Source organism: Propithecus coquereli, unplaced genomic scaffold (assembly GCF_000956105.1).
Source record: "Propithecus coquereli isolate 6110/MARCELLA unplaced genomic scaffold, Pcoq_1.0 Scaffold694, whole genome shotgun sequence".
NCBI lineage: Eukaryota > Metazoa > Chordata > Mammalia > Primates > Indriidae > Propithecus > Propithecus coquereli.
Window position 1 is genome coordinate 1 of NW_012152996.1, and position 27,514 is coordinate 27,514.

General features: G+C 68.2%; 2 protein-coding genes across 2 annotated transcripts in view; both read left to right on the plus strand.

Annotated features, from left to right (window-relative positions):
* Nucleotides 1–112: 112 nt before the first annotated feature.
* Nucleotides 113–24,290, plus strand: LOC105823713 (metastasis-associated protein MTA1; the record flags this gene model as incomplete). Its single annotated transcript, XM_012660976.1, has 20 exons — nt 113–180; nt 3,281–3,374; nt 6,706–6,756; nt 7,314–7,440; nt 7,516–7,579; nt 9,973–10,090; nt 14,179–14,281; nt 14,915–15,014; nt 15,309–15,497; nt 17,538–17,612; nt 17,782–17,840; nt 18,206–18,321; nt 18,619–18,770; nt 18,871–19,060; nt 19,205–19,294; nt 20,291–20,443; nt 20,597–20,632; nt 23,164–23,195; nt 23,417–23,568; nt 23,650–24,290. Coding segments are annotated over 20 exons (2,120 nt in total), but the record flags the coding sequence as incomplete, so codon positions are not given.
* A 1,308-nt stretch (nt 24,291–25,598) lies between these two features.
* CRIP2 (cysteine-rich protein 2) overlaps nt 25,599–27,514 on the plus strand; it is a 15,738-nt gene continuing 13,822 nt past the window's right edge. Inside the window, 3 exon segments of the mRNA XM_012660977.1 lie at nt 25,599–25,605; nt 26,612–26,724; nt 26,727–26,855. Coding sequence (XP_012516431.1) covers nt 25,599–25,605; nt 26,612–26,724; nt 26,727–26,855 — 249 coding nt within the window.

The following is a 27,514-nucleotide window of genomic DNA, read 5'->3' on the forward strand; positions in this document are numbered from 1 at the left end:
CCCTCCGCTCCCTGCCCCGAGGGTGCGGGCCGAGGCCTGGCCTGGCGGCGGGAGGCGGGCTGTGGAGGGGTCGGGTTGCAGGGCCACAGGCTGACGCTTTCTCTGTTTGCAGACTACGTCTACTTCGAGAACTCCTCCAGCAACCCGTACCTGATCCGCAGGATTGAGGAGCTCAACAAGGTAGCGTGCCGCCCCGGCAGCCTGCCCGTCGCCGCAGCAGGGCGGGGTGCGTGGTGTCGTCACTGAGGGAGGCGCTGAATTCACCCGACACCCGTTCCTGGGGGACCCCCAGGGGTCACCGTGGCAGCCTCTGGGCTCCTGGTGTTGTCTCTGTCCCCGAGCCCTGACAGGTTGCCACGTGGGACGAAACCAAGGCCCTGCGCCCCGCCCCAGGGTGGGTGGCCTCGGCTTCGGGGCTGGCCTTGGGCGGCCGCTGCCTGCTGAGGCCTCAGCGACTCGGCCGCCGTGCCACTGCCTGGGCCGGGGGTCGAGCGCAGCCTGTCTCCCGTGGCACTGGGCAGCCTTGCACTGCAAGCCACGCCTGCTGTGGGTCCCTGGCGGGCTTCTCGCTGGCCAGGGCTGTCGCGCCTGTGAGCTGGGGCTGGGGCGCAGCACAGGTGGACGCGTGTGTTCCCGGCCTGGCCCCTCCAATCTCTGCTCTGCCCCTGCCTCTCCCGGGGGCTGGGAAGCGGGGGCGGAGGCAGGCCCGTCGCCCACTGTGGACACAGGCCCAGCAGAGCATGGGGTTGCGGTGCTGGGTGTTCACAGGGTCCCCGTGCACCCCAGAGGCTGTGCCTGCCGGCAGCCCCCTCACCATCTCCAGCTGCCGGCGCCACTCGTGTGGCCTGGGGTGACCTCGGTCTGCCTGCGAGACGCTGCTCCCTGGCCCCCGGGCCTGGTGGCAGCAGTGACGTGGGAGCCCTGGGGTCCGATGGGGCACGGTGAGGCAGGTCGGGGTGCTGCCTCGGGCTGGCCACGGCCCAGCCTGGCCCTGGGCCCTGTTGCCGGACTGTGGGGCTCCTCGGCCGGGGCCTGGCACCAGGACAGCCGGCCCCAGCTGTGCTCACCCGGAGCCTTTCTCCACAGCTTTGGCCACCAGCTCGGGGACGAGGAGAGTGGGGCGGGGTGCCTAGCCCACGGCTCTCCTGTGGGGCCACCCACCCCTTGCATTCAAGCTTCTCACTCCCAGGAAGGCATCGAGAGCTTCTCTGTGGCAGCCAGAGCCCTGGCACCCCGCAGAACACAGGCCCCCCACGGCGTTGCCTGGCGTGGAAGTTGTGCACCCAGCTTTCCAGCTGTCGGGAAGCTCCCGTGGCCAGGAATCGCGAAATGTCCAGGGAGGGCTGTCACGCGAGGGTGGAGCTGGGGCGAGAAGGAGCTGGCCAGGGAGCAGGAGGGAACCGCAGGACGCCACTGACGGCCCCAGGGCAGGGGCGGTGCGCCCGAAACGGCAGGGGGCAGGGCGAGCGGAAGGAGGTGGAGAGCAGAACGAGAGGACCAGGCGGCGAAGTCGAAGGTGCTCTCGGAAAGCAGACGGAAAATGCAACATCCTAGAACTGAGAGAAGTGGCTCCTCGAGGCACATTTTTAAATTTAGAGCACGGGTGGTGAATGTCCCTGGAGAAAAAGCAGGTCGCGTGGCAAGGCCTGGGGCTCCCACTGGACGTGCCTTTTCAGTGGCCCCGTCGCAGGGCAGAAGGCTAGACGCGGCCGGCCCGGCTCGCCCGCCACCCTCGGAAGGACGATGAGGTTCGGCACCTTTCCGGGAGGGTCATGGCGGCTGTCCTGGGAGGGAGGGCCAGGGCGTCCGGGACGCGCAGGAGGACGGCAGCCGCGGAGGCAGCGGGGACCGCGTGCCATCTCCCGCTCTCGAGGAGCTCCGCTGCCCGGCGCTGGGGAGAATGGCGGCAGCGGTTGTTGACCTCGGGCAGCAGCCACACGGGCAGCAGAGGAAGGACGTGGCAGCGTCAGCCCTGCCACCTCTGCCTCGTCCACGGTCGCAACACGAGCACCGGAGTCACTCGGTCGCGGTGAGGGCGCCGCGTGTGGGGCCGACAGGCCCTGTCTGCAGGGACGGTGGAAGCAGTCAGCCTGCCGTGCAGAAACCGGAAATCTGGGAACAGCCACGTGGCTGCCCCCGGCGGGCAGCTGTTGCCGTGTGTCGCTGCGTCTCCTGGCCCGCCGTGACGCTCCAGACCCCACGGGATCACTGGGACGTCGTCTGCATTTAAGAATCAATGCCTTCTAACCCCATTATGGTGCGGCATGTCCGGGGGCCCCAGGAGCACCCTGAGCAGCGGCATAAAGGAAGTGGCCTGGGGTCGTGGCTCGGAGCGTGGCACCCACACTCCTGTACCCGGTGATCCAGCGTGGAGCTGCATGGGAGGGAGGAGCCCCGAGCGCGGCGAGGCGGGGCCGGCCCTGCCTGGTCTGGGCTGGCCGTGACCAGGCCCCTTCCTTGCCGCTACGATGGTAGCGCGCCGAGCAGCCCCATGACGACGAGACTGCAGCGTGCACGGTCCTCGCCGCGCTGAGATTTGTGTGAGCTCCAGCGGGTTCTGTGGCTGCCTCTCACTCCGTCCCGACACGCGGACGTTTCAGCTCAGCGGCTGGGAGCGTCCACGGCATTGCGGTTCGAGCGCATGCAGTTTGGGCCCCAGGTCCCACCTGGCTCTTCTCTGTGTTTGATGTGGATCTGAGCCGAAGCCTGCACCCGTGGCTGCCCTCCGCGCGCTCACCTCCGGGTGCAGAGGGGCGGGGTCGCCTCCGCCACCCAGGGCCAAGGGCAGAGCTGGACCTGGCTAAGCTCCACGGTCAGAGAGCGGTCCCCAGGACTGGCGCAGAGCAGGCAGGGCCTGGGCAGGAGGGGACCCTGTGGCCCCGGCCAGGGTGGCGCCTGCGGTGCCCGGAGGAGCTGGCCAAGGCTGTGCCAGCTTGGCGGGGCCTTTTCCTAGTGGGGGACACCTCCAGGGTTCTCAGGTGGTGCCCAGAAGGACCAAGGGTTGAGAGGAGAGGGAGGGTCAAGATGCGGGTTGAGGTCCCGTGTATGTCCCCTCCGTGGGGTCGTGTCAGCCCTCTCCCCCAGGGCTTTGCCGTGCTCTGGGACTGGCTTCCTTTGTGGCGTGCCTGTCGCTGGAGTCCCGAGAGGGAGACTTGGTCACTCCTGAGGTCTTCAGACGGGGCCGGGGCCGTGGACGGTCGGGTCCCGTCTGGAGCGCTGTCTGGGCGCTGCGTGAGCCCGCGTGGCGGCATTGCTCAAGGCCTGTGCCTTACCATTGCAGACGGCCAACGGGAACGTGGAGGCCAAGGTGGTGTGCTTCTACCGGCGGCGGGACATCTCCAGCACCCTCATCGCCCTGGCGGACAAGCACGCAAGTGAGTCTCGGCTGTGCCCAGCGACCTCCTGGCGGGGAGGGTGGGTGTGCGGGGCTGGGCGGGTCCTGCCGTCCCCAGGGCTCGCTCTCGGGGGTCCTGGCCTCACTGGGCCGCCTTCCGCCTGCCTGCTGCATCCTCTTCTCCACAGCCGCTGCGGGTCTGTGCACCTGCAGGAATCTGTGTGCAGGGCCCGTGCAGGGCTCTGGCCTCCTTTCCCCACGGGCCGGGGTTGATGGAATCTGTCTGCCGCGTCCCTTGGGGTCTGAACAGCCCCTCCGGAAAAAGTGGGTCTGCCTCTCACCGACATCCTGCGTGTGCTTGTCACGGGGCTGGCTGGGTGTAGGTTGTTGGTAGAAGGTTCTTGTTTGTCTTTTATGATTACTTGGAGGCTTTTCAGATCTGGCTGGACCACCCCGCAGATGTGTCAGGTTTGGGGTGGCGCTGGCCCAGGCCTGGACCTGCAGCTGCTGTGCTCGTCTTTATCTTACGGAGAAGTTTCCGTTGGCATTCAGAGTAGCATTTTCAGAAAACAGTCCCTGTCTGCCTCCTCTTTACAATTCAAACCTGAGCCTGCCTCGGAGGGGCTCGCAGGGGCTCGCAGGGGCGTGGAGCTCCCGGACGCGTGGAAGCGCGCCCTCGCCATTGTGGGTGGGCCCGGCTTACTCTGGCGCAGGCGCCCACAGACCGGTGAAGTCCCCCACGTGGCAGACGAGTCACGGAGCTACTGGGACTGCCTGGCCCCGGGGCGGCTGCTGGCGTGGGAGCCGCATGGGCAGAGGCGCCGGGCAGGCCCTGACCAGCGCTGCCGGGCACGCTGGCGCCACGGCGCAGCCACACTCGGTCCCTCCTGCCGAAGGGCTCCTCGGGTGCTGGGGGAGGCAGGCAGGTGGGAAGTCACTGGCTGCCACTTGTGCCCAGTTGCCCAGGTGGGAGCCCCCAGCCCAGCGAGGCCCCTGGGCCTGACCGGGAACATCCCTTTTCTCTTCCTGACTTTGTCAGGAGTCATCCCTGGTGTCTCCCTGTCACCGGTGGGCTGCAGCCCCAGCTCCTAGTGGGTAGAGGTCCAGGGCCCCCACAGCGGTGGCGGAAGGACCACGGGTGGAAGGCCCTGGCACTGTTTGCCCGCCCCAGGTGCTATGTGGCGAGAGCAGGACGGCATCCAGGCCACCTCCTCTCTGCTGTGGGGGCGTCAGGGACGGGCTGCGGTGTCCCCCACCCTGCCTCGCGGGGGCTCCCTGCTGACCCCCAGGCTCCGTTAGCTTCCGCTGGGAGTTGGGGCCCAGGTGGTTGCTGTGGGTGGGTGGGAGGGTGTGGGCGCACCTCCCCTCCCCCCTCGCACGGCCGGGACCTTGTTCTCAGTACCCCGGGGGTCAGTGCAGCCGGGCTGGGCGTGCAGGCCCTGGGCCCGGGTGGGGTGAGCCCTGTGCAGCCCACAGACTGTGGGGCGTGGGGCTGGCCCAAAGGGAGCAGTCAGCTGGCCACAGCCTGCCCGGCTTCGTGGGACAGTCGGACCCTGATTATCTGCCCAGAGGAGGGATTGTTGGAGCTGGGCACACCCCTGTGCCCTCCAGCCCCAAAGCTGCAGCCTCCAGGTGCCAAGGAAAAGAGCGGGGGGTCTCGGGGTCCACAAGCAGCATGTTTCAGAGGGGTTGTGGGGGCTCAGCATGGGCCCTGCAGGTGCCGGGCACGTCTGCGGCAAGGTTGGCTCCAACGCCACATCGGGGGCCGTTCTGTCCTGTCCCTGGGGTGCGGCGGGGGCTGCTGGCTGGGTGGCCCAGGGAAGCTGGTGTCACCATGCAGCGGGCGTGTCCACGAGTAGCCCAGAGTGACTGCGGTCACTTAGGCTCTGCCGTCAGGCGTGCCGGAGCACGGCCGTGACCGAGAGGGCTCCGGGAGGGAACTCCAGCGTGACGCGATGGCGGGTGTCAGAGGCGCGGGCTTCCCGGAAGGGCCTCCTTGGAACTGGCGGCAGAGGGCGGCACCCCAGCCCACGCCGCGGCCCCAAAGGGGCCTGGCAGAGCTGCCCTGGGCTCCACTCCCTGGACAGCTGTCCTGGCAGCCCCTCTGCAGGGGCTGCTGTGAACTGAGAGGCGAGCTGCAGGGAGAGGCACCGTGGGTGACAGGGTCCGCCGCCCCTGGAGGGCTCAGGCCCGGCCCGGCCGGCCGCTCCGTCTTGCGGGGACCTCTGCAGCGGCTGCGTCCCTCGGGCTGTCTCTCCGTCGTGCGTCTCCTGTTCCTCTGGGAGCTCACCGCAGCCGGGGCGAGGGCCTGGCTCCCCGCAGGGCCCCACGCTGGGGAGAGGTGTAAGGACACCCGGGAGGCCGGACGCCCCAGGCTGCGCGGCAGCCCCCGCAGCACAGAAGCTCTTCCCTGGATGACTACTTGGGGGGAGGCTGTGGCCCGGCCCCACAGGGCCGTCCTCCTGGGGGTCGGAATGACAGGCAGAGGTGACCGCCCCCTGGCACCCTCAGGGCGCAGCGTGGGGGTTCGGGAGCTGGCGGTGGGTGGGCACAGCCTGCCCTGGCCCTGAGCTGTTCCCAGGGCCCGCGAGGGGCTTTGGAGCGTGAGGGGTGAGGGACAGCCCCCCCCTGCCCCGCTGTCCCTGCCCCTGTTGAGGGGTCTCCTGGGGGCTCTGGGCCGTGATAGGCTACACCCCAGAGCCCTGTGCTTGGGCCCCTTCTCACCGCTGCTATCAGACTGCCGGCAAGGTGGGGGCTCTCGGAGCCACCGTGGGCCTCTGTCCAGGCTGGGGAAGGACCGAGCCCTGGGCGGCCCCGCCCTGCTCCGCGGATGGGGAGCTTGCAGGGCAGGTGTGCAGGTCCCGGGGCCCAGCGGGCGCCACAGCACCCTGGCCTCAGTCTAAGCTATGGGCGTCGCCCCCCCACCAGGTGCCAGGACTTCCGGCACCCACCACCTGGGGGCAGCAGAGAGTGGCCGGTGGTGGGCGGGACCGGGGCTGGCGGTGTCCCACTGGTGGCTGGTGCTGGGCATGGTGGGGACAGTGGGGACCCCACTCCACACTCCACTTCCGAGGCCTGGGATAGGGCGGGGGCATTTGGTTCTTGAGCACAGACCGGGGACAGCCGAGGAGGGTCTGGTTCCTGACCAAGGAGAGGGGGCAGCGGTGGTCAGCTGGGCGGGCCAGCCTTGGAGGCCAGGTCCTCGGGCTCTGCCCTCAGAGGTGTGGCACCGAGGTGGGTGGCAGGAGGCCTGTGGCCCCCGTGTATGCCGAGCCCCTGGCCATGCAGCCCTCGGTCCGGGCCCTGGGCAGGGAGCAGGCTGCCGGCGCTGGTGCTAACCCTGCCGTGTGGGCGCTCTGTCTGTTATATAGCCCTGTCAGTCTGCTATAAAGCCGGACCAGGGGCCGACAACGGCGAGGAAGGTAAGGCACTCTCCTGTCTGTCCCTGGGCCAGGCGGTCCGGACGGGCCGCCTGCATGCCCACTCCCTGCGTCCCTGCGCCTGGTCCCCAGGGGCATCCTACTGGCGCAGGGAGGTCTGCGGTGGGCTGTGCGGGCGTCTGCCCTTGGGGCCTGGGGGACGGGGCCCGTGCACAGAGGGTGTCTGCTCCTTGCTCCCCGGTCCTGGGCGTGTGGTAGCTGCTGCCTCGGTTTCCCTTCTTTCTCTCTTGCCTGCTGCTTCCAAGGCCAGCCCTGGACACTGTCCTCCCTTCTCTTCCTGTCCTGACGCCCATGGGGGTCCCGAGCCTTCAGGGTGCCTGGGCATGAAGGCACGTCGGTGCCCGAGTGTCTGCAGGGCCCGGCCAAGGATGCGCTTGGCTACCACGGGGCGGGGCAGCGGCAGGGAGCCAGGAGTGAGAGGCCTGGGCCCCACACGGGGTGGATGCCGGTGGGCAGGGGCGGGGCTGGCATGCTGGGCCTCAGTCCGGGGGCCGTGCGTCTGCAGGGCCCTGCTGACCTAGGGCCTCTTTGTCCTTCAGGGGAGATCGAAGAGGAAATGGAGAACCCGGAAATGGTGGACCTGCCCGAGAAGCTCAAGCACCAGCTGCGGCACCGGGAGCTGTTCCTGTCCCGGCAGCTGGAGTCCCTGCCCGCCACCCACATCAGGTAGCCCGGGGCTCCCCGCCCAGCGCCCCGCCGGGCGGCCTTCTCCCCTCCAGCCTGCTGGTCCTTCTCTTCCAGGGGCAAGTGCAGCGTCACTCTGCTCAACGAGACTGAGTCGCTCAAGTCCTACCTGGAGCGGGAGGTGAGGCTCAGCCCGGCCTGGGCTCTGCGGCCCGTCTGAGGGGAAGCGGGGTGGGCGTCCCGACGGCCGCTGCCAAGCGTGCTTGTGTGTGTGCCCCCCGCCCGAGTCTAGACTCTAAGGATCGTGGGCTCCCTCAGTGCCCACTGCCTGCCCTGGGGGCCGCTTGCCCCTGGACGACCGGCGGGGGAGGGTGGGCAGGGGGAGGGGTGCGGGGGCCACCTGGGTCCCTGCAGGAGGCTCGGCCGGGCTCCCCTGAGCAGCAGATGGAGTCCCAGGTGGCCACTTCTGTCCATGGCCCACGGGGCCCCCAGGGCTGCCCTGTACACTGTAGGGTGCTGCCCGCCACATGCCCTCCCCAAGTTGTGGCAACCGAAAACGTCTCCAGACGATGCCACGTGCCTCCAGGGAGCAGGATCGCCCCAGGCAAGGGTGCGGTGCGTGAGAAGTGGCTGGAGGGAAGGTGGGTTTTGGGACCAGGTAGGTCAGAAGCATCTGGAGCAGTCAGTTACGTAGAGGACTTGTCACGGTTTTACGGAAAGACCTGGGGCCAGGCGGGGGCTGGAACCTTGTGGCCTGAGCCCCCCGTGCACGTCTAGGGAGCCGGCGCTCCTCCCTCTCTGCCTTGGCCGGGCCACGGGTGTCCCCGGCTCAGCCCCACACCCTTGTCCGACCCCGAGGGGACGATGAGCTCGCTCCTGCCTCGCAGCCTGAAGCAGGCGGACGGGCGTGGGAAGCGCAGTCCAGCGAGGGCCAAGCTCCGGTCGGGAGCCAGGGCGGCCTGGTGAGACAGCCTATTGCGAGGAGCAGGCAGGTGCGGCCCCGGCGGGGTGCAGGGGGGCTGTGCTGCCTGCCTGGCACACGGACGCAGCAGGGCTGAGGCAGGCCCTGCTTCCCAGGAGGCCGGGGAGTTCCCACCAGGGCATGAGGTTTGCCGTCTGCCGGTCAGGCAGAGCCACAGAGAAGGCCGCGCTTCCTGTGGGCAGAGGCGATGTGAGCAGAGAGGCCGGTCCGCAGTGCAGATGTGGGCGCGAGGCCGTCGGCGCCGCATGTTCCCCGCTGGAGGCGGCCGGCGGACACTTGCTGGGGACGGTGCTCGTCTGCAGGCGGCCTGAGCAGTCTTCGCTGCTCACCTCCCACTTGGCGGTTCTTACGTGACGCAGGGTGCGGGGCGACCTGACACCCTCCCGGCGCTCGATGTGGCCTTTCCCACTCTCTCGGCCCACTGCGGACAGCCCCCAGCGGGAATGGAATTTAGCGGGCCGGGTGAGAGCACGAAGGGCCTAGCGGGAACAGACGCCGTTGGCCGGGGTCCTGCGTCTGTTTGGTCCTGCCAGACACACTCCCAGGACAGGAAAACCAAGTCAGCAGCAGCAACACACGGTAGAACCAGACCCACCCGGCCGCAGCCCACGCGCCATCCACGTGAAACAGACCGCGTGGCTTTTACCAATCTAAAGACGCGGCGGCAGAGTGAAAACGTGACGGGGGAACCTGGCAGAGAACCGGGTCCTGCGGGTGCCCAGGCCGAGGCTCGCCCTGGACGGCCCGTCCTTCCCGGGCAGGGCGAGGCACCCGCGGCTGTGCTCACGCCGTGACGCGCGGCGTTTCGGGGGCGGCTGTCAGAGCAGGGCAGGGGACGCGGGGCGACGGCTGGGGAAACCGAAAATGCGTCGGGAGATGAAGTGGGAGCAGGAGGGTGAGCCGCCACCCTGTCGCCGGAGCTCACGCGGCTAGGACTCCAGGACGGCCAAAGATCACGAAAACCAGCTCTCCGCGGTTTCCCGGGAGCCGGGCGTGGAGGGCGGGAAGGGCCCAGTCACACAAGTTCCACCGGAGGCCCGGTGGCCGTGAAAGACGGTCGTGGTCAGGAGGGCCACGCCCACTGTCCCCATCAGCTGCTCCGTGGCGTTGCCTCCAGAACATTCTGTAACCATCCACGTGTTGACGTGTCCCGTGACACATCCAGGCGCCCAGGGCTGTGCCGAGAATGTGTCAGATTTGTGCCGCGGCGCCTCATAGTTTTCCTTGCTCTTAAATGCGTTTTTATAAATTAAATTTCCGTCGTTCTGCCAGTAGGAAAGCCGTGTGTGTGTGTGTGTGTGTGTCAGGGACACCGGCCAACCCTGGCAAAGTCTCGCGGGGTCTGACCGTCCGTCGGCTCCTTGAGGTTTCCGGGAGTCCTTTCCAGTAACACGGGGGTCTTTCCTCCCTCTCGGCCTTTGTATCTCTCTTCTCCTGTTGCCGCCGCAGCCTCCGCCACGCATCGTGGGCAGGGGCCCGAGACCCCGACTATGGGCGTCTTTCCCCAGGCCCCTCCCTCCTGCCCCAGGACTTGGCTCCCCACGGCCCCCGAGGGCGCGTGCTGACGCCTCTGTCTCGTGTGGTGTTTCCAGGATTTCTTCTTCTACTCTCTCGTCTACGACCCGCAGCAGAAAACCCTCCTGGCGGATAAAGGAGAGATCCGAGTAGGAAACCGGTACCAGGCGGACATCACCGACCTGCTGAAAGAAGGTAGGGCAGGCAGGGCCACGCCAAGGCGGCCGGGGCACTGGGTGTGCTGGCGAGGCAGCTGCGCCTGCGTCTCTGTGAGTGGGCGGCAGCCGTGCCCCTCACCGGGCCTCCCTCCGGCAGGCGTGGCCCAGGCTTGGGAAGTCGGGGTCCCGGGGAAGCCCCAGAGCCTTGGCGCAGAGCGTGCCGATCGGCCATCCCTGGCGTGTTGAGACTGTTGCTTTTCAGTACGTTGTGATGAGCTCTTGTCTCCAAAACGTTTCTTTGGAGGAAATTCCCTGGTGTTTCGTGGGTTTTGCCTGTGGGTGTCCGGCCCCCGGACCAGCCGGGAGTGAGGGGCAGGGCGCAGAGCACCATCCTCTCCGCCTGGCCGTCAGCAGCCTGGGGCGCCGTGGCGGGCTCACTTTGCCACGCTTTCTTCTCAGCCTGAACCCCAGCCCTCCTGACGGGCAGGCGCAGGGCCCGCAGCCCGCTGAGTGGCACCGGGAGGCAGGCCACTGGCCGTCCGCTCTGCCCGCGGGGATGCGGCAGGGACGCGGCATCTCATCTCGGCCTCGGCGCCGGTTACGTGCGTGAGCTGGGACTCCAGGTTCTCGCAGAGAGAAACCAAGTCTCGTCACTCGTGAGAGTCCCTTCTCCACATGGTGCCACCTCCGACTCGGGATGGCGTTGGGGTTGCCATCGACGGCGCCTCGCGTCTCCTCTCTCTGGTCGTACAAAGAGGGTGCATCGCCGAGCTTGCCGAGGCCAGAGCCTTCCTCCCGCACCGGCGGGTTCCGGGGCACCTGGGCTCGCCCCTCTGGGCAGGCGTACTGGCGGGGTCAGCGTCCTTGGTCTGTTTTTGGACCCTTGAGCCAAAACCAGGCTCAGCTGTGAACAGAGGAACCTGTGCGGTGCCCGCGCTCCCGCCGAGTATTAACAGCTGCGCGGCCCAGGTCCTCACTGCCACGGCTGCCACGGCTCTGCCCTGGCCCCGGGACCCTGGCCCTGAGGCCTGTGTGTCCCCTCCTCCCTTGCAGCAGACGCCACCTGCTGAGCTCTCGGCCCGTCTCCGTACTTCCCGTCGCCCCCACGGCTGTGTCACCACGTGGTGTTAGAATATACTGAGCCTTTAACCAGGGCTCCCGTGGGGTTCGGCACACAGCTGGCGCACTGGGGTCGCCGTGGCCCTCCCGGGGGGTCCTGGCCTTGTTCTGCACCCTCTTGGGGTTGGGTGTGCTGGTCTCTGCAGACCGACCACCAGTTCCCGCCGTGGCGTATGGAAACTCCTGGGCTCCGTCCAAACGTGCAGCTGGGTTTGGCTTCTCCCTTCCGTCTCCCTGGGACGTCCTTGGGGTGAGCTCTGGGCCCTGGAGCTGGGCTGCCCTGCCGGCTGCCCGGCCTCAGGGGCCTCCGTCTCCGGTGTGGACAGCAGTGGGGACAGCACCTCTGTTATCAGCGGGCCAGCACCGGCCGGGGCGCCCCCTGGGTCTTTGGGGCTCCCCCTCTCTCCCTGGTTCGCTCCTCGGGGGTCAGCGCGTCCCGATGGGCTCCTAGAAGGCCACCGTGCTGCGTCCCCTCGGTCACGTCAGGGCTTCGTGCCCGCGTGCACAGAAACCTCAGACCTGGCCTCCCTCCTCTCTTCTCCTTCCTGGACTCTGACCAGAAGTGGCGCCCTCGGGTGCTCTCTCCTTCCCGCCGCGAGCTCTTCGCCTCACACGCAGCTGCCTTTCTCGCGTCACCGCCTGGCGTCTCGCGCCCTGTGTTTTCCTCTGAGCGCTGGCTGTGAGGGTCTGACCTGCCCGTCCGCAGCCGCCGCTCTCCCTTGGTGGCTGTGTCCTCGCTCTGCAGCGGGGCCCTGGCCTGCGTGTCCTTCGTCTCCCGCGGCCCCACCTGCTCCTCCTGCGTGTCTCGTTCCTCGGGCTGCCCTCCGGGTTTGGTTCCTGCCACTCAGGCAGAGAGGCGCCGAGTGGTGGGGGCTGGACGTGCTGAGCGGTAGGCTGGCCGCTGCGCCTGCCCCACATGCGGAGACCGCCCTCCCTGGCCGTCACTCCCGGGCGCGTCCTGGACACACTCGCTCCCTGTCACCAGAGCCGGGGTGGTCCCTTCCCGCCACGGTGGCACGTGCCCTGCACAGCGCCCTGGGGGCCATTGGCAGCGTCCTTGCGAGGCTGAGAAGACCTGCTCCGAGGCGCCAGCGACCGGGCTCGTGACCTTAAAGATGCTGTGCGGTGAGGACACCCGAGTCCGCGGCCTGGAGCGGCGTCTGCCTTCCCGGCCCAGCCAAGGGGGCAGGGGCTGGTAGCCGAGACATCCCGTTGGAAGTAGCGCGGCCACAGCTGGGAAACCCACGTGAACTTTGATCACGGTGGGGACCAAAGAAACGGGTGGCCTGGAAGGGAAAGGACTTCACCTGGAGCTCTACCGGCTGGAGTCCGAGCGGGCAGGAGAACGAGCCTGCAGTTGGGGAAAGCCCCAGGTCTGGCTTGGAGAGCGGGGGCCGTGCAGGAGCAGCCCCGCCCCCTCCGCAGCCCTGCGCCACCCCGTGACCTCGCCATCTGGTGGGAGGCAGAGAGAGTCGTGTGGCTCCAGAGCCTTCCCCACCTCCCGTAATACATGACACGGAGCAGCAGCCTGTCTGCGGTGCGTGCGGCATTCCGAAGGGAACACCACTGTCCGAGCAGTGGTGAGAGGACAGGCTGCGGCGCTGAGGGCCGGCTCGGCTCCTGGCTCTGGGCCGGGCTGCCCGGCAGTTGCTGGGGCGGCATTGCGGCCCTCAGACCCCGGAACGCGAGCAGGAGTTGGACCCCAGCTTCCCCGGGGTGAGGCATCTCAGGGCATCATCCACACCAGGAAGGAGACCCACCCACGACGCTGGAAACCCCACTGAGGTCCTGCGGGTGCCACAGAAACAGGCCTCCCAGCTGCCCGGCTCCGCCCCGGCCCGTGGGCATCTGCAGCGCGGGGCCTCTCTCCCCCCAGAGCCTGGCCGAGCACTGCTTCCTGGAGGCCGCGAGGCCTGACCTCGCGTGCGGCTGAGGGCACCCGGCCCTCAGCAGGTCTGGAGCGGCTCCACGGAGAGGGACGATGTCTTCCTGGGGACGCTCAGCCCCGACCAGCCCCAGGAGCTCGCCATGTGCTCACGGAGGAAGCCCCAGTCGGGGGCCTGTCCCCGCCGAGGGCCAAAGGGGAGCTGATGGATCTTGGCGAGACGTGAAGCTCGATCCCTGCGCTGAATCATGGACGTGGCCTTGGCCGGGGGGTTGGACGGGGCGACCACAGGATCCTCCTCCGTGTTTTCCCCGGGAGTTGGGCCTGGCCGCGCTGAGGTTTGTCCTGGCACCGTGGTTTTGTTCTCTGTGAGCAAAGGTTGCCGCCCAGAAGGCCTAGCGGCTCTTGCCACCTGCAGACCACGGGCACGTCCCCATCACCCCAGCTCCCCACAGGTCGGGGACGGCCAGGCGGGCAGGTGACGCCCGACGACACCCAGACCCCAGCGCTGGCTTGTGCCCGGGGCCTCTCCTGGGGGGGCAGACGGCCAGAGGGGAGCCTTGGCATCAGAGGGTCCCTGTGAGCCAGCGTGCGCTCCGTGACGGGGGTCATGATGTGGGACGTGACACAGGACCTTTCCCTGGGGGCGGAAAAGGGCCCTCGGGCCTCTGTCACTTCTTATAGTGGCATGTCACTCTTTGGCATCTCAGAACAAAAAGCTTGATTAAAACCTTCAGGTGAGGCTTCCTGGCGCCTGCGGCCGCGGCCAACTGCAAAGCACGTGGGCCAGACCTGCCATCCTGACGCTGCCCTCCCCACACCACGGCCGCTCCCAGCCCTGGGCGGGCGACGCGCTTCCTCACTTGGGTGCTCAGCGTGCCCTGGAGCTCTGTGCCCGGCCGTGCGTGTGCACACGTGCCGTGCGAGTGCACACGTGCCGTGCGAGTGCACGCGTGAGCGCAAGCGTGCGTCCTAGCCTCCCTCTGGCCTTGACTTCACGACTGTCTCAGCCCGTCCCTGCCTCCGTCCCAGCAGCTCCCAGCCCCCCGGGTGGGAGGGGGGTGCAGCCCTCGCGCTGGGGCGCCACGGTGGGTCCCACGAGCCCACACGTCTGCCTGCAGGCGAGGAGGACGGCCGCGACCAGGCCAAGCTGGAGACCAAGGTGTGGGAGGCACACAACCCGCTCATCGACAAGCAGATCGACCAGTTCCTGGTGGTGGCCCGGTGAGTGCCGGGGCCAGGGATGGCCACAGCGCTGCCCGCCTCCCGGGGCAGGACCCCACCTGGGACCCCCGTCCCTGCTCCCTGCTCTCCTCACCCTGCAGTGGGCACTGGGGATGTGAAGCCCACAGGCCCACCCGGGACCCCGAGTTCCCAGAGAGGCTCGGGAGGGTCCGGCCCAGGTGCTTCCGCTTCCCCGAGGGTGGAGATGGCCCGCTGGGGGCTGCCGCCTGCGGGGCGGGGCTGCCCAGGCTGGCTGGAGACTGGGGCAGGGGCTGCGGGGCAGGAAGGAGGCAGCCCCGGAGCAGCCGTCGGGGAGGGCCCGGCTGCCTTTCCTGCAAGCAGCTCGGGAGGCAGAAAGAAGCCTGGGAGAGAACAGCGAGAGCTCGGGCTTCCTGACCCCGCAGCGGCTGCTCACTGCACACTCAGACGCAGGAGCTCCGGAACGTTCCTGAAGTCACACTGGGCCCTGTCCTGCACGCTCTGTGCCCCGGGACGAGGGAGCACATGGAGTTCTGAGCCTGCGAGGCTTTTCTCCGGTGCCCGTGGCCTCCCACCCCTCCCGAGCCCCCCGCGGCGCGAGCACTGCCCGCGTCCTGGCTGGCTCTAGCCGTCAACGCGTCTCTTTGTCCCCAGCTCTGTGGGCACCTTCGCTCGGGCCCTGGACTGCAGCAGCTCCGTCCGACAGCCCAGTCTGCACATGAGCGCCGCGGCCGCCTCCCGGGACATCACCCTGGTGAGTGGCTGCTGGGGGGCAGCTGTGCTTCCCCTTCCCTCCGCAAGGCCCACGCCCGCCCCCTGCAGGACCCTGGGGAGGTGGCTGTCCTGCCTGGACCCTGGCCTCTGCCGGTCTCCCGGACTCAGCCACGTGTACGAGGGCTGTGGGGAGTGGCGTGTTGCCAGGGACCTGGGCAGCCAGGGCTGTCACCTAGAGGCACTGAGGGAGTGGGGGCCTTGACCAGCTGCAGGAAAAGCCTCCTCGGGGGCTGGGGTGGCACTAACCACGGGCGCCCCTGCCGTGTCGCCGCAGTTCCACGCCATGGACACGCTTCACAGGAACATCTACGACATCTCCAAGGCCATCTCAGCCCTGGTGCCGCAGGGCGGGCCGGTGCTCTGCAGGGACGAGATGGAGGAGTGGTCTGCGTCAGAGGCCAACCTCTTCGAGGAAGCCCTGGAAAAATACGGGAAGGATTTCACAGACATTCAGCAAGATTTTGTGAGTGCCGTGGCAGGGTCACGGGAGGGGCTGGCTGTGTCTTACCTCCAGCTGGCTGAGGGTGTGGGGTCTGGGCCCCACTCTCTTCTTGGGGGGTCTGCCCTGCAGCCCCAAGCCCCACGTGGAGCTGTGTGTGCCCCCACAGCCCGCCCTGGCCTCCCCTCCCGTCCTGTCGTGTGGCTCAGCCACAGAGGCCACGGCATTTCTTGCCAGCTTCGTTAACGGCCACTGTGCGCTGAGCAGACAGGCGTGGGGCACGAGGGCCGTCTGCCGCTGCTGCCGTGGCGAGGACGAGGGTGGGGTCTCGCACACACTTGGCAGCCTCCTGTTGCCACTGTGGCCCCTGTCCTTGTCTTTGTTTTTTTAACTAAGCTGAGCTTACGCGTCCCTGTGTGTCCCTTGAAAGTTCCGGCCTAGCGAACCTACACCCCTCCCCCCCACCCCACCTCGGCTCCCGCTGAGATGCTTGTAAACTTGTTTGAAAGAAGAACATGCTCACCACCATGGCAAAGCCCGTCAGGCCACCCTCAGAGGAGCGTGGCCGTGTGCAGAGAGCCGGGCGACCTGTCCCTGGTCCTCTGAGGGGCCAGGGCAGAGCAGTGTTGCCGTCATGTGACCAGGGCATCGTCGAAATAATGACAGTCCAAGTCAGTGCAGCAGGGCCTGGGGGAGCAGCCAGAGCGCCGGAGATGGGAGCAAGGCCCAGCCTGGAGGGAGCATAGTGGACGGAAGTGGCCCAGGCCCGGCAGAGGGGCTGCCGGGGGGACCCACTGAGGCGCTCCGTCCAGGGGAAGCGTCTGCTGGGGGGGAAAGACGGCTTTCAGTGGGGTGTGCTGAGCCGAGGGGACAGGTGCCAGCCGGGGCGTTGGCCCAGCTCCTGGCCTGCGGCCTCTGCGAGGCGGGTACGTCTCTGACTTGGCTGAAAAGCTAAACGACAGGAGAAACCTCCTCAGACGAGAAATAAATAGAGCCCGAGGATAAGGGCTAGAAATGGCGCATCAGACTCCGGAACAGAGAATTCGAGGGCGGGCTGCAGCCGGCCGTGGCAGAGGAGATGCACCAGGGCTGAACCTGCACCGCCACCGCCAGATGGCGCGGCGGGGGACAGCAGCCCTGCGCAGCCAGAGGGAAGGGGCTGCGGGGCCACGTCCCAGCCAGCGCAATCTCGGCTCCTCCTCTCTGGCCGCCCAAGCGGAGCAAACACAAGAACCATCCGAATTCTGTGCTTAATGAGACAGGTCTCAGATGCTCCGTGCCACGGAACACACGTCGCTACGTTACGTAAGTCGGTAAATACCGGAGAAGCAGGCACTTTGCAGGTGGGATTCTCTCACCGTGACGTAGACTGGGAAAACTCAGGCCCCTAGAGATTGAACGACGATGTTCTGACAGTTCGCGGTGGAGCACGGGAACACAGCGGCAGACTCGGCGCGCAGTCGGGAAAGCACCGCGAACTCGGAAGACCTGGGGCTTCGGCAGCGGGCGCTTGCGTGCCTTGCGCAGAGAGAGCAGTGAGTTAGTGAGCGTTCCAGGAACGACAGAGGATGTGAGAAGGGAAGCCGCGAAGTTAAATGATTTCACCCAGAGGAGAAGTGCTCCGAGAGATCCGGAGTGAAGAGCAGGACAATACGCAGCTTCACGGGGTGGCTGGTGCGTGGCCGGGCACTCGGGAGCCGAGGCAGGAGGACGCCGGCGCCCGGGAGGTGGAGGCTGCAGTGAGCTGCGATGACGCCGCTGCACCCCAGCCTGGGCCACACAGCAAGACCCTGTCTCTATAAAAAAAGAACTTTTTAAATTAAAAACAAACAGAAGTGACTGCTGGAGTGCCAGGTGGGCAGTGCCACCGCAGCAGGACCCCACCCAGCCCCGGCCCTGTGGCAGCTCCTCTCCCTGCCTCGATCGCCCCCACCCTGCAGACAGGGCCCAGCGTGGTGCCCCCAGCACCCCCTCAGCCCTCCCGCCGCGCCCCGCCCTGCTCCCCGTCACCCGTCTGGGCGGCAGCCGCGTCCCTGCCCCACGTGACACGTGTTTCTCGCGCAGCTCCCGTGGAAGTCACTCACCAGCATCATCGAGTACTACTACATGTGGAAGACCACCGACAGATACGTGCAGCAGGTGGGCGCCGCCGCCCCGTGCTGGGTGTGCCCTGTCCTGCTGCGTGGCGCCCTCCGGGGCCGGGCCCTGGGACAGACGGGTGCAGGCCATGGTACGGGGGGGGGGGGTTCCTGAGCCCCAGTGGGCCCCACCTACTGACCTCTCTGCCAACCCTCTTTTTTGTCTTAAGAAACGCTTGAAGGCAGCCGAAGCGGAGAGCAAGCTGAAGCAAGTGTATATTCCCAACTAGTAAGTGTCCCTGGGGCCAGCAGGGGGCGGGGCGGGCTGGCTCCGAGGCTGGGGCGTCGGGCACCCTTCGTGGGGCTGTGTCTCAGTGCGTCCAAGGCCCCTGGCTGGTGGGGGCATCGGCACCCAGACGAGTGAGTCCAGCTGAGCTGGCCTGTGGGATTGGCTGGGGACCTGGACGCCACCCTGAGCCTCGGTGGGACCCAGCTCCAGGAACTTGGAGGGCGAAGGCCAGGCCCCCAGTGGGGCCGAGGGCTGCAGGGACAGCATCTGGACGGGGAGCCGCCCAGCAGAGCTGCGCGCTGCGCACATGGGCCTCCGGGTTTCCTGCCCTGTGACTCCCGCCTCCTGTCCTTTCCTGCTTTCAGTAACAAGCCAAATCCAAACCAGATCAGCGTCAACAATGTCAAGGCCGGCGTGGTGAACGGCACAGGGGCACCAGGCCAGAGCCCCGGGGCCGGCCGGGCCTGCGAGAGCTGTTACAGTAAGTGCCCTGGGCGGGCAGGGCGCTGGGACGCCCGGCCGCGTGCCGCGGTGCTCCGCGGTGTCCCCAAGGGTCCCGTCGGGCCCAGGCTGGGAGGGCCCTGCCGATGACGGGGCCGCGCCGGCAGTGGGGCGTGGTGGGGGAGCCTCTTGGGGTGTGCGGGGTGCCCCCGGGGCAGGGGACCAGGGACCCCCTCCTGCCCCGGGCCCGGCTGGGGGCGGCAGGGACGCTGTGGAACACTCTGACGTCGCTGGTTCTGCTTAAGAATCCGTCTATTTCCAACTTTGTTGTCCGTAGCCACACAGTCTTACCAGTGGTATTCTTGGGGTCCCCCTAACATGCAGTGTCGTCTCTGCGCATCTTGTTGGACATATTGGAAGAAATATGGTGGCTTGAAAATGCCAACCCGGTTAGATGGAGAGAGGCCAGGACCAAACCGCAATAACATGGTAAGTGGGCGGCGCCCGCCCCGCCTGCCGCGTGGGGGCCTCTCGGGTCCTCGGCCCCCGGTCATGGCGCTGTGTCGGGGCGGTGCGCCCCCTTTTGCAGAGTCCCCACGGCATCCCAGCCCGGAGCAGCGGGAGCCCCAAGTTCGCCATGAAGACGAGGCAGGCCTTCTACCTGCACACCACCAAGCTGACCAGGATCGCTCGGCGCCTGTGCCGCGAGATCCTGCGCCCGTGGCACGCCGCGCGGCACCCCTACACGCCCATCAACAGCGCAGCCATCAAGGCCGAGTGTGAGCGCCCGTCCCCGGGGCTGTCCCTGCAGGTGGAGGGGGGGGGCCACCTGGGGACCCGGCCAGGGCCCCGTCTGCTACCCCGGGGGTGAGAGCGCCAGGTCGGGAGTGGGCAGCGCCCTCACACCACGTGGCCCCTCGCAGGCACAGCCCGGCTGCCCGGAGCTTCCCAGAGCCCGCTGGTGCCGAGGCAGGCGGCGCGCAAGCCCCTGGACGCCGTGCTCCGGTACCTCGGTAAGCGGCCGGGCGGCTGCATGCTGGCGGTCACGCCTCCTCCGGGCAGGAGCCCCTGACAGCCGACCACAGGGCCCAGGCCGTGTCCCTGTCTCCTGCAGGGTCCAGCCTCCTCAAAGCAGGCCCAGTGGGCTCCCCTGCCTGCCTCTGTGCGGCTGCGGGTTTGGGCTGGGTGTACCCCCTGCCTATGAGGCCACCGGGCAGGGTGGTCGCCTGCTGCCTGCAGGGAGGCTCCCCTGAGCTGAGCCCCTCCACGACGGCAGCACTAGGCCTCGGGCCCGCGGCTGGGCGGGGCGCACACCTGGCAGCAGCCTCCGCAGCAGGGGTCTTCTTTCCTTTGAGGGTCTGGGGACACAAGAACCCCAGCTGGCACCCTGGGCCCAGCCAAGAGCAGTTTGTTCCAGGGGTTGGGCCAGACATTCGGGGTGGGGAGCCTGACCCATGGGATGGGCTCGGATGGGCTCGTGACATGGGGGTGACTTTCCTTCTGGGAAGAACATTCCACAGCCATGAGCTAAGTGTGCTACACAGACACAAGTGGCTGTGGCACTGCGCCCTGTTTAGGGTCCTGGGCCCCGTGGCTAGCCTCGCGCTCGACCTGTGGGTGGGGGTGGCCGGGTGTCAGGGCTCGTCCTCAGCCCCAGTGGCTTGCACGGGGAGGCTGAGTTGGGGTCTGCGGTGTTTGGGGCCCGTGTCTGGATCCCCTAGCTCCTGGCCGGGGCGGAGGGGCCGGGGCTCTGCTGGGCCGTCCCCCTGCTCTGGGGAAGCCCCAAGGTGCAGGACTGGCCTGGACCCCCCTCCCATGGTGGGCACGCGGCCCACTGAGGCACGCCTGGCCCCTGGCCTCCAGGTAGTGGCCGTCCCTTCCAGCCCCATCAGGGGCGGCCCTGGGGTGAGGGCCCGGGTGGTGTCCCGCAGTCGTCGTGCGCACCCCACCCTCCCTCCTGCCATCCCTGCCGGGCGGAGCTGACTCAAGCCACCTGTGCTGCTCCGCAGAGACCCATCCCCGCCCCCCGAAGCCCGACCCCGTGAAGAGCGTGTCTGGCGTGCTCAGCGGCCTGACCCCCGCCAAGGCGGCGCCCGTCATCAACAACGGCTCCCCCACCATCCTGGGCAAGCGAAGCTACGAGCAGCACAACGGGGTGGACGGTGAGTCCGGGTCTGTGGCGCGCGCCCCGGCAGGGAGGCCGAGCAGGGCCTCCGCCAGTCCTGGGGCCCGCGAGGCCCCGGCGCGACGCGGCTGCGCCTGTTGATGCTGTTTTCTCTCCTCTCTCTCCCGTCCGTCCCCGTGGGCGCTGCCAGGCAACATGAAGAAGCGCCTCTTGATGCCCAGTAGGGGTAAGGCCTGGGGCGGCCGCCGGCCCGGGCACTGTGGCCGAGCCCCCGTCGCGGTGCCTGTGTGTGCTGTGCTGCTGAGTGTGTTGGCCTCGCGGTGTCGGCGCAGGGCACGTCCTCGGGGCAGTCCACCTGAGCCCGGGCCACGGCCCAGTCCCCCACGCTCCTCCCGACTTCACTTGTCCCTCGGCGAGGAACCCACCAGCCCTGGGAATCTGGCCGTCGGCCCCTCCCGGCCTGGCGCCTGGTCAGTGGACTGTCCTTGCACGTCTGGCCCTGGCGCCCGCCGCCCGCCCGCACTGTCTGCCATTGCGCTGTGACTGCCGCATGCCGTCTGTCTCGGCTCTCGGGCCGCCCGCGCTATGCCTGCAATCCTTCCGTGCGCCCCGCCGGGTGGGGACGGTGGGGACGGGTCGAGGGTGTCTGCAGAGCCACGAGGGACTGAGCTTGCGCACAGGCTTGGTGCCTTCTGCCTGAGGACGGGCTCGGGCGCTCCGCAGTGGCTGGAGCAGGGGCTGGGGGACCCCGGCCCCTGGGGGAAGAGCAGACAGGACCGAGCCTGGGCGTCGTCTGTGTGGGGAGGGCAGGTGCGCAGGGCCCAGGTGAATGCCCAGGCCTGGGCCTCAGGCACGTGGGCTGCTGCGCCTGCCAGGCGGACGTGCCCAGATCCCTCCGCAGGCCATCACGACTTGCTCTCAGGGTGCTGGCCGAGGTCCTGGGGCCGGGCAGGGGGACCCAGGAGGCGGCAGCAGGCAGTGGCCATCCAGCCGAGCCTTGGCCCCGCAGGACAGTCCCTGTCACGCCCGCCTTGGGAAGCCTTGCAGACTGCGGGGCACCGGGCAGCCGTGTCCCTGTGGGGCCCACAGCCGTCTGCAGCGCTCAGGAGCGTACAGACCTGGCAGCCGGCCTTCCCCTCCCCACCTGTCCAGGTGCCAGCCCCTCCGCTGGGCTCCGTCTCGCCGGGCCCCATCCTTTTGTTGGGCGCCCCCCGCAGCCGCCTGGCATTGGAGCTGCCTGGAGGCCTGGTCTTGGCAGCGCGGCCACGGCCGGCCCCTCCCGGCTGGCCTGACTGCTCTGCACCCCCGAGGCAGGGTGCCTGGGGAACGGCCCGTCGGATCTTAAAGGATAGTGGGGAGTCCTTGTCAGCAGACAGCTTTGAGCTTTTGGTTTTGTTTTGTAAAAAGCTATCAAGCAAGTTAGTTAAAAGTCCACCTTTTTCCTGCGAATTTCCAGAAGGCACGTACTTAAGGCCCACGTGCAGTCCCTGAGGAGGGTCCTGCCACAGTGCCCTGGCTGTGAGGGGCCCGCCCAATGGAGGGGCCGGGCGAGGGCACAGACGGCAGGAGTCTGCCCGGGCCGGGCGGGCGCAGCCCCCAGCACCCCCTCACCCGCCGCCCACCCGCGCAGGCTGCTGCTCCGTCTTGCGACTTCTGGGCCACTGACGGGTGCCTGCCGCTCGCTCTAACTCTAAAGTGTGTGTTTTCTTCCCTCCGCCAACCTGTCGCTTTGGTAGGCACTTACTTGGGTAAGTAGCCCTCGTGCCAGTGGCCGTCCTTGGGCCTCGGGTCCCAGTGGGGGCCTGGAGGCTGGCTGTCCCTGCTTGGGGGCACTGCAGACAGGCAGCTGGGCCCTGTTCTTTGTCCTGCCCGGCAGGGCTGGGCGAGCTGGGAAAAGTCAGCCACCGGGAGTGCCTGGGGTGGGGGCTGGACAGGCGTCTGCCGCTCCTCAGGACATGATCTGGGCTCTTTGGCTGAGAAGCACTTCAGGGACGGGCAGGATGCTGTAGTGCCAGCAGGGCCGGGCACCCCGTTGAGTTGAGGTGCAGTGTCCCGTTCTCTCCAGGGGCTGGGCCGTCGCAAGACCGCCTGCCACTCACGCACACCCACACGCTTGCGCGCAGATCACAGGCAGGCCTGGGAGGCAGTGGCGGCCCGGGGTGGGCCTGGCCAGGGCTCCCTGCTGGGCGGGGGTGACCAGGAGCCTGGTCCTGCTCCAGCGATGCCGTCAGAGGTCAGAGGCCTTTGGTCCCCTGAGCACATGGCAGGGCGCGGGGGCTTGAGTGGTGCTGTGGGCTGTGACTTGGGGCACCGGCAGGGGATTGTGGTTCCAGACCCCTGGCCTGGATCAGCGAGGGCAGCTCAGAGCCCTCGGAAGGAATCCTGGCCTCCCGGGGCTCCAGCAGTGCCCGTCAGCGGTGTTGTGCCCTGCAGAGGGTCTCGCCAGTGCCGCGCCCGGCATCGCCTGGTTCCTGTGCAAACCAGGCTTCCTTTGTCTGCAGTCGGGGGAGCAAGGAGGCGGCCTGTGTGTGGGGAGCGGATGTCAGATCCGAGACCCCAGGCTTTGCCTGCGGCCCCAGCTGAGGCGCCTTCCGTTGGCCAGAGCTGCGGGCCTGGGCCGGGACCAAGAGGAGCTGAGGCACCACGTCCCCTCGGGCTGGCCCAGGAGGGCCCTGCCTCTTGGCTCCGCCCCGTCTGTGGGCAATGTGGGTGCAGGACGCGCCCTCCCCAGGCTCACTTTCCCTCCTCTCTCTGCAGGTCTGGCAAACCACGGGCAGACGAGGCACATGGTAAGGGGTGGCCAGCTACAGGACACGGGCTCACCGTGCGCCCAGCGGCTCTCAGGCCCTGGGAGGCCCTCAGAGGGCTGTCCCTGGCCAGGGCAGGGACCCTGTGTGGCGCACTGGGTGGTGGCCAGGGTTGGCCAGGCCCCTCCCACGTGGGGACGCAGGTCACGGTGGGTGGGCGCCTGGCCCAGCCGCCCAGCAAGCTCACCTCCCCTCCGCCGCAGGGACCAAGCCGGAACCTGCTGCTCAACGGGAAGTCCTACCCCACCAAAGTGCGCCTCATCCGCGGGGGCTCCCTGCCCCCCGTCAAGCGGCGGCGGATGAACTGGATCGACGCCCCGGATGACGTGTTCTACATGGCCACCGAGGAAACCAGGTGGGGGTCTGCGGCGTGGGCAACGGGCACAGCGCGGCGTCCTGGCCTCGCCCGGCCTCACGCCTGCTCTTCCGCTCGCAGGAAGATCCGCAAGCTGCTCTCGTCCTCCGAAACCAAGCGCGCTGCCCGCCGGCCCTACAAGCCCATCGCCCTGCGCCAGAGCCAGGCCCTGCCGCTGCGGCCGCCCGCGCCCGCGCCCGTCAACGACGAGCCCATCGTCATCGAGGACTAGGGGCCGCTGCCCCTCCCGGGCCGCCTGCCCTCCGCCAGCCCGGGGCGGCCCCTCCCCACCCGACCGCTGCCCGCCCTCCTCAGTTTGGTAGAGCCCCCCCCCCCCCCCCGCAGAGAAACTGCTCCTTCGGTGGACACGTGGACGCGTCAGGAGAGGAGAAGTGCGTTTAACTTATTCCGAGAATGCCGAGGAGTCGTTTTTAGCTTTGTGTTTACTTTTTGGCTGGAGCGGAGAAGAGGGGCCGCCCCGTGCCCCTGAGCTGCGGGGCCTCTCGCCCGGAGGCCGGGCCCCAAGGTTTCGTTGTGTTCTGTTGAAGGTGCCATTTTAAATTTTATTTTTATTACTTTTTTGTAGATGAACTTGAGCTCTGTAACTTACACCTGGAATGTTAGGACCGCGCTGCCCGGCGGGGTTGGCCCCTGTCTTTTCAAGTAATTTTCATATTAAACAAAAACAAAGAAAAAAATCTCATAAAAAGAAAAAAAGCCAACCGGTCCCTCCCTGTGTCTTTTGTCGCCGAGGGCTCTCCCCGTCCTAGGCTCTCGGGCCGCCCAGGACCAGGAGCCAGGCCTGGGAGGGCTGGGCAGCCGCCCAGGTGGCCGTCGGGCAGTGTGACGAGTGTAGCGGGAGCCCCATGGCCTCCGGGGCCGTGGGCTCCTCGGGCTCTGGCCTCTGGCAGGTCCCACAGACCTGCCCCACGGGGCCTGCCCACCGCCCTTCCGCAGGGAGCGGCAGGGGGTGGGCCGGGCTGAGGGCTGCCCTGGGCCCCCACGGCCAGGAGTCTGCCCTGCCGCCAGGGCGGTCGGTCCAGGCCCCTCCTGGCCCTGGCAGGGCCCTCCCCAGCTGTCTGGACAGTTCTGTCCAGAGTCTCCGGCAGCCCAGCAGGCGTGCCGTTTCCACAGCGAGAATTTGCTCAGATTTCAGCAAGTCCCTTCCCCGAAATCTTACCTCGGCCTGGGCCCCGCACCCGCCCTTGCAGGCCTAGGGACAGGTGTTGGCCTGGCTGGCCACCAGAGGGGAGGGGTTCTGGGAACGGCCTGGCTTCAGGGACCACCTTCAGCTGCCATCAGCTGGCCAGGAGTGGGGTCAGCCCAGGCTGCCTGGGGAGGGGTGGTCTCCGTCCCTCCTCCCTGACTCTGCCTTCTGCTCCCCCGGCCCCTCCCAGGTACCCTGAAATCTCAGGCAGGGAATTAAAATAGAAACCACTTCTGCTCCCTCCCAGGAGACAGAGATAAAGGGGCATCCTGGCCTCCCCTCTGTGTTTGCTGTGGGGCCCAGCAGGGTGACAGCCAGGACTGTGCAGGCTCTATCCGCCCCCCCAGCCAGCTGCAGTCTGCCCCCCCCACCCCGTGTCCCCACTGCCTGAGGACTTATCTGTAGTGCCTCAGCTGGGGGCTGGGAGACCAGGTCCCTGACAAAGACTGGAACCTCAACTTGAGCCTCTTCCAAGCCTGGGGGCTGGGTCAGCGCAGGCAGCATGGTGAGGACCCCCGCACCCTCACCTGCTGAGCGCCCGTCCCCTCCCCAGGCACGGAGTCTTGCTCCCAGCACTGGCCGCGGACTCCCTCCCGCCTCTCCCAAGTCCCTTCTTCTGTGGAAAAGATATGGGCTGTGAGGTGTCCCCGAGTCCTGGCCAAGAGCTCTGTCCCAAGGGCAGGCAGGCCCAGGGGACACAGGACCCCTTCACTCGCTCCCCCGCAGACACCCAGCTACAGTGCCCCCCAGGGCCAGGCTCTGGCTGCCTGGGCCACCTGTCCACCTCCAGGCTGCCTTGGGGGGTCTGAGCCTGGGCTTAGAAATGGGCGGTGGGCACAGCTGAGGGGCACAAGTTTCGCAACTTGCTTGGGGGCAAACGGCCAACCTGCTGTCCCAGTGACCCCGCGGGGGCTGCAGCTCCCCCAGGCCAGGGGCATCTCAGGTTGGCAGGGCAGTTGTTCCCTGCTGGGGCTGCCTGAACACCTGTCCTGAGCCCACCCTGCCCGAGGCCTCCAGTCCACAGCTCAGCCCAGCCTTGGTTTCCCCCAGCAGAGCTGAGAGTCTGGGGAGGACTGTGGGGGGATCCTGCCTGTGATTTGCCGACCTCACGGGGATGACGCCATGCCACTGCGGCCCCAGGGGAGGGAATCACCCCATGCCTGGCCATCTGGCCCCTTCCTGCTTCCTCACACCTGCCACCCCCAGCCACGTGTCCTGTGCTGCCCTCCCCACACACGGGCTCTTCCTGCCCTGGCAGTGCCCCAGCCTGTGACCCTCCGTGGTCTCAGAGGTGGAAGCCAAGGCCACTGCTTTGTATCCATTGATCCGTGGCCCTTCCTGCCAGGCCCAGAATAGCCCCATGGCGTCAGGGAGCCTCTGGCCGCAGCCCAGGGACTGCAGCTGGGGGGTGGGCAGTGCAGCAGCCGGACTCCTGCCCCCACCCTGCTGTCCCGTCTCCAGGGCACCTCGCCAGGGCCAAATGCCATTCCTTTGCTGCCAGCCTGTGAGGGGCCTTCAGGCAGGGTTGGGGACCCTCGGGGCCCCTCCAGCAGGTAGTCTCTCTCCAGAAGACACCTGTGCCCAGCCAGTCCGTCTCCAGAACAGGGTCAGAAGTGCCTGTCAGCCCTGCAAGTGTCAGAGGGGGCTGGAATCAGGGAGGGTGACGCCCTAGCCCTGGGAGGCTCCCAAGCTGGGCAGAACAGTGGGGAGCTGGAGAGGGGTTGGTAGTGCACGAAGTGGGGGCAAGGGGCCCATGAATCCAGCCTGCGGGTAGCCCCCAGCGCTGGCCACCCTGCTCAGGAAGGGGACTGTCTGACGCCAAGTTGGCTGGCACAGGTCCAGAGGTGGAGGGGGAGCTGGTCAGGCTGGTCAGTCGGGCTCGGAGGGGCACATGTGTCCAGGCTGTTGTCTCCATGGCGATGGCAGTGGCTGCAAGGTGTGTCTGCAAGGAAGAGGAGGGGGGCCACCCTGGGGAGCCAGACCAGGGCAGGGCCACCACGAACTCCCGGTTCCCAAGGGCCGAGGGACACTGGCACATTCACAAACACACTTGGTACAGCAGGCAGCGGAAACCGGGCAGGCCTGGGTGTCCAGCTCAGAGCCCCCAAGACACCGAGGCCCAGAGAAGGGGCCGAGGGAGGCAGAGGCCGGGGAGGAAGCCGGCCCAGGCCCCCGCCCGCAGTGCGCAGGGCCAGGTTCTGCTGCGCTCCGGGGCGGACGCGGGGAGGGGCGCGGAGGTCAGGCGGCCCCCATGGGGGACGGGCCCTGGGAGAGTGCGGGCGGGCGCGGTGGGCCAGGTCGCCTGGCGGGTGAGGCCGCGCTGGGAGTCAGGGTGCGCAGGCGGCGTCGGGCGGGAGGGCGCGCGGGCTGGCTCCTCGTCGCGCTCCTTCCCCTTCGCCCTCCGCCGCCGCCCCACGGCCTCCCGGAGCTGCTGGGCGGGGTCCGCGGGGGGCGCCCTGAGCGCGGCCCTCCGTGCGGCGCTGGCCGCGCTGCCCCGCGGCGCCTCGCGCTTTCCCGGAGCGGCGGGCGTGTCCTTCCCGCGCTGCGCGTCCCTCCCGCGCTGCGCCTTCAGCACCACAGACAGTGTTGGCGGGGGCGCGGGGCGGGGCCGGGCCGGGACCCGGACCGGGCCGGCGGCCTCCAGCGCCCGGAATCCGACTCCGCTCCCGCCGCGCGGCCGTTGCCATGGAAACCGAGCAACAAAGGGAAGCCGGGCGCGCCCCGCGCGCGGCGGGTGGG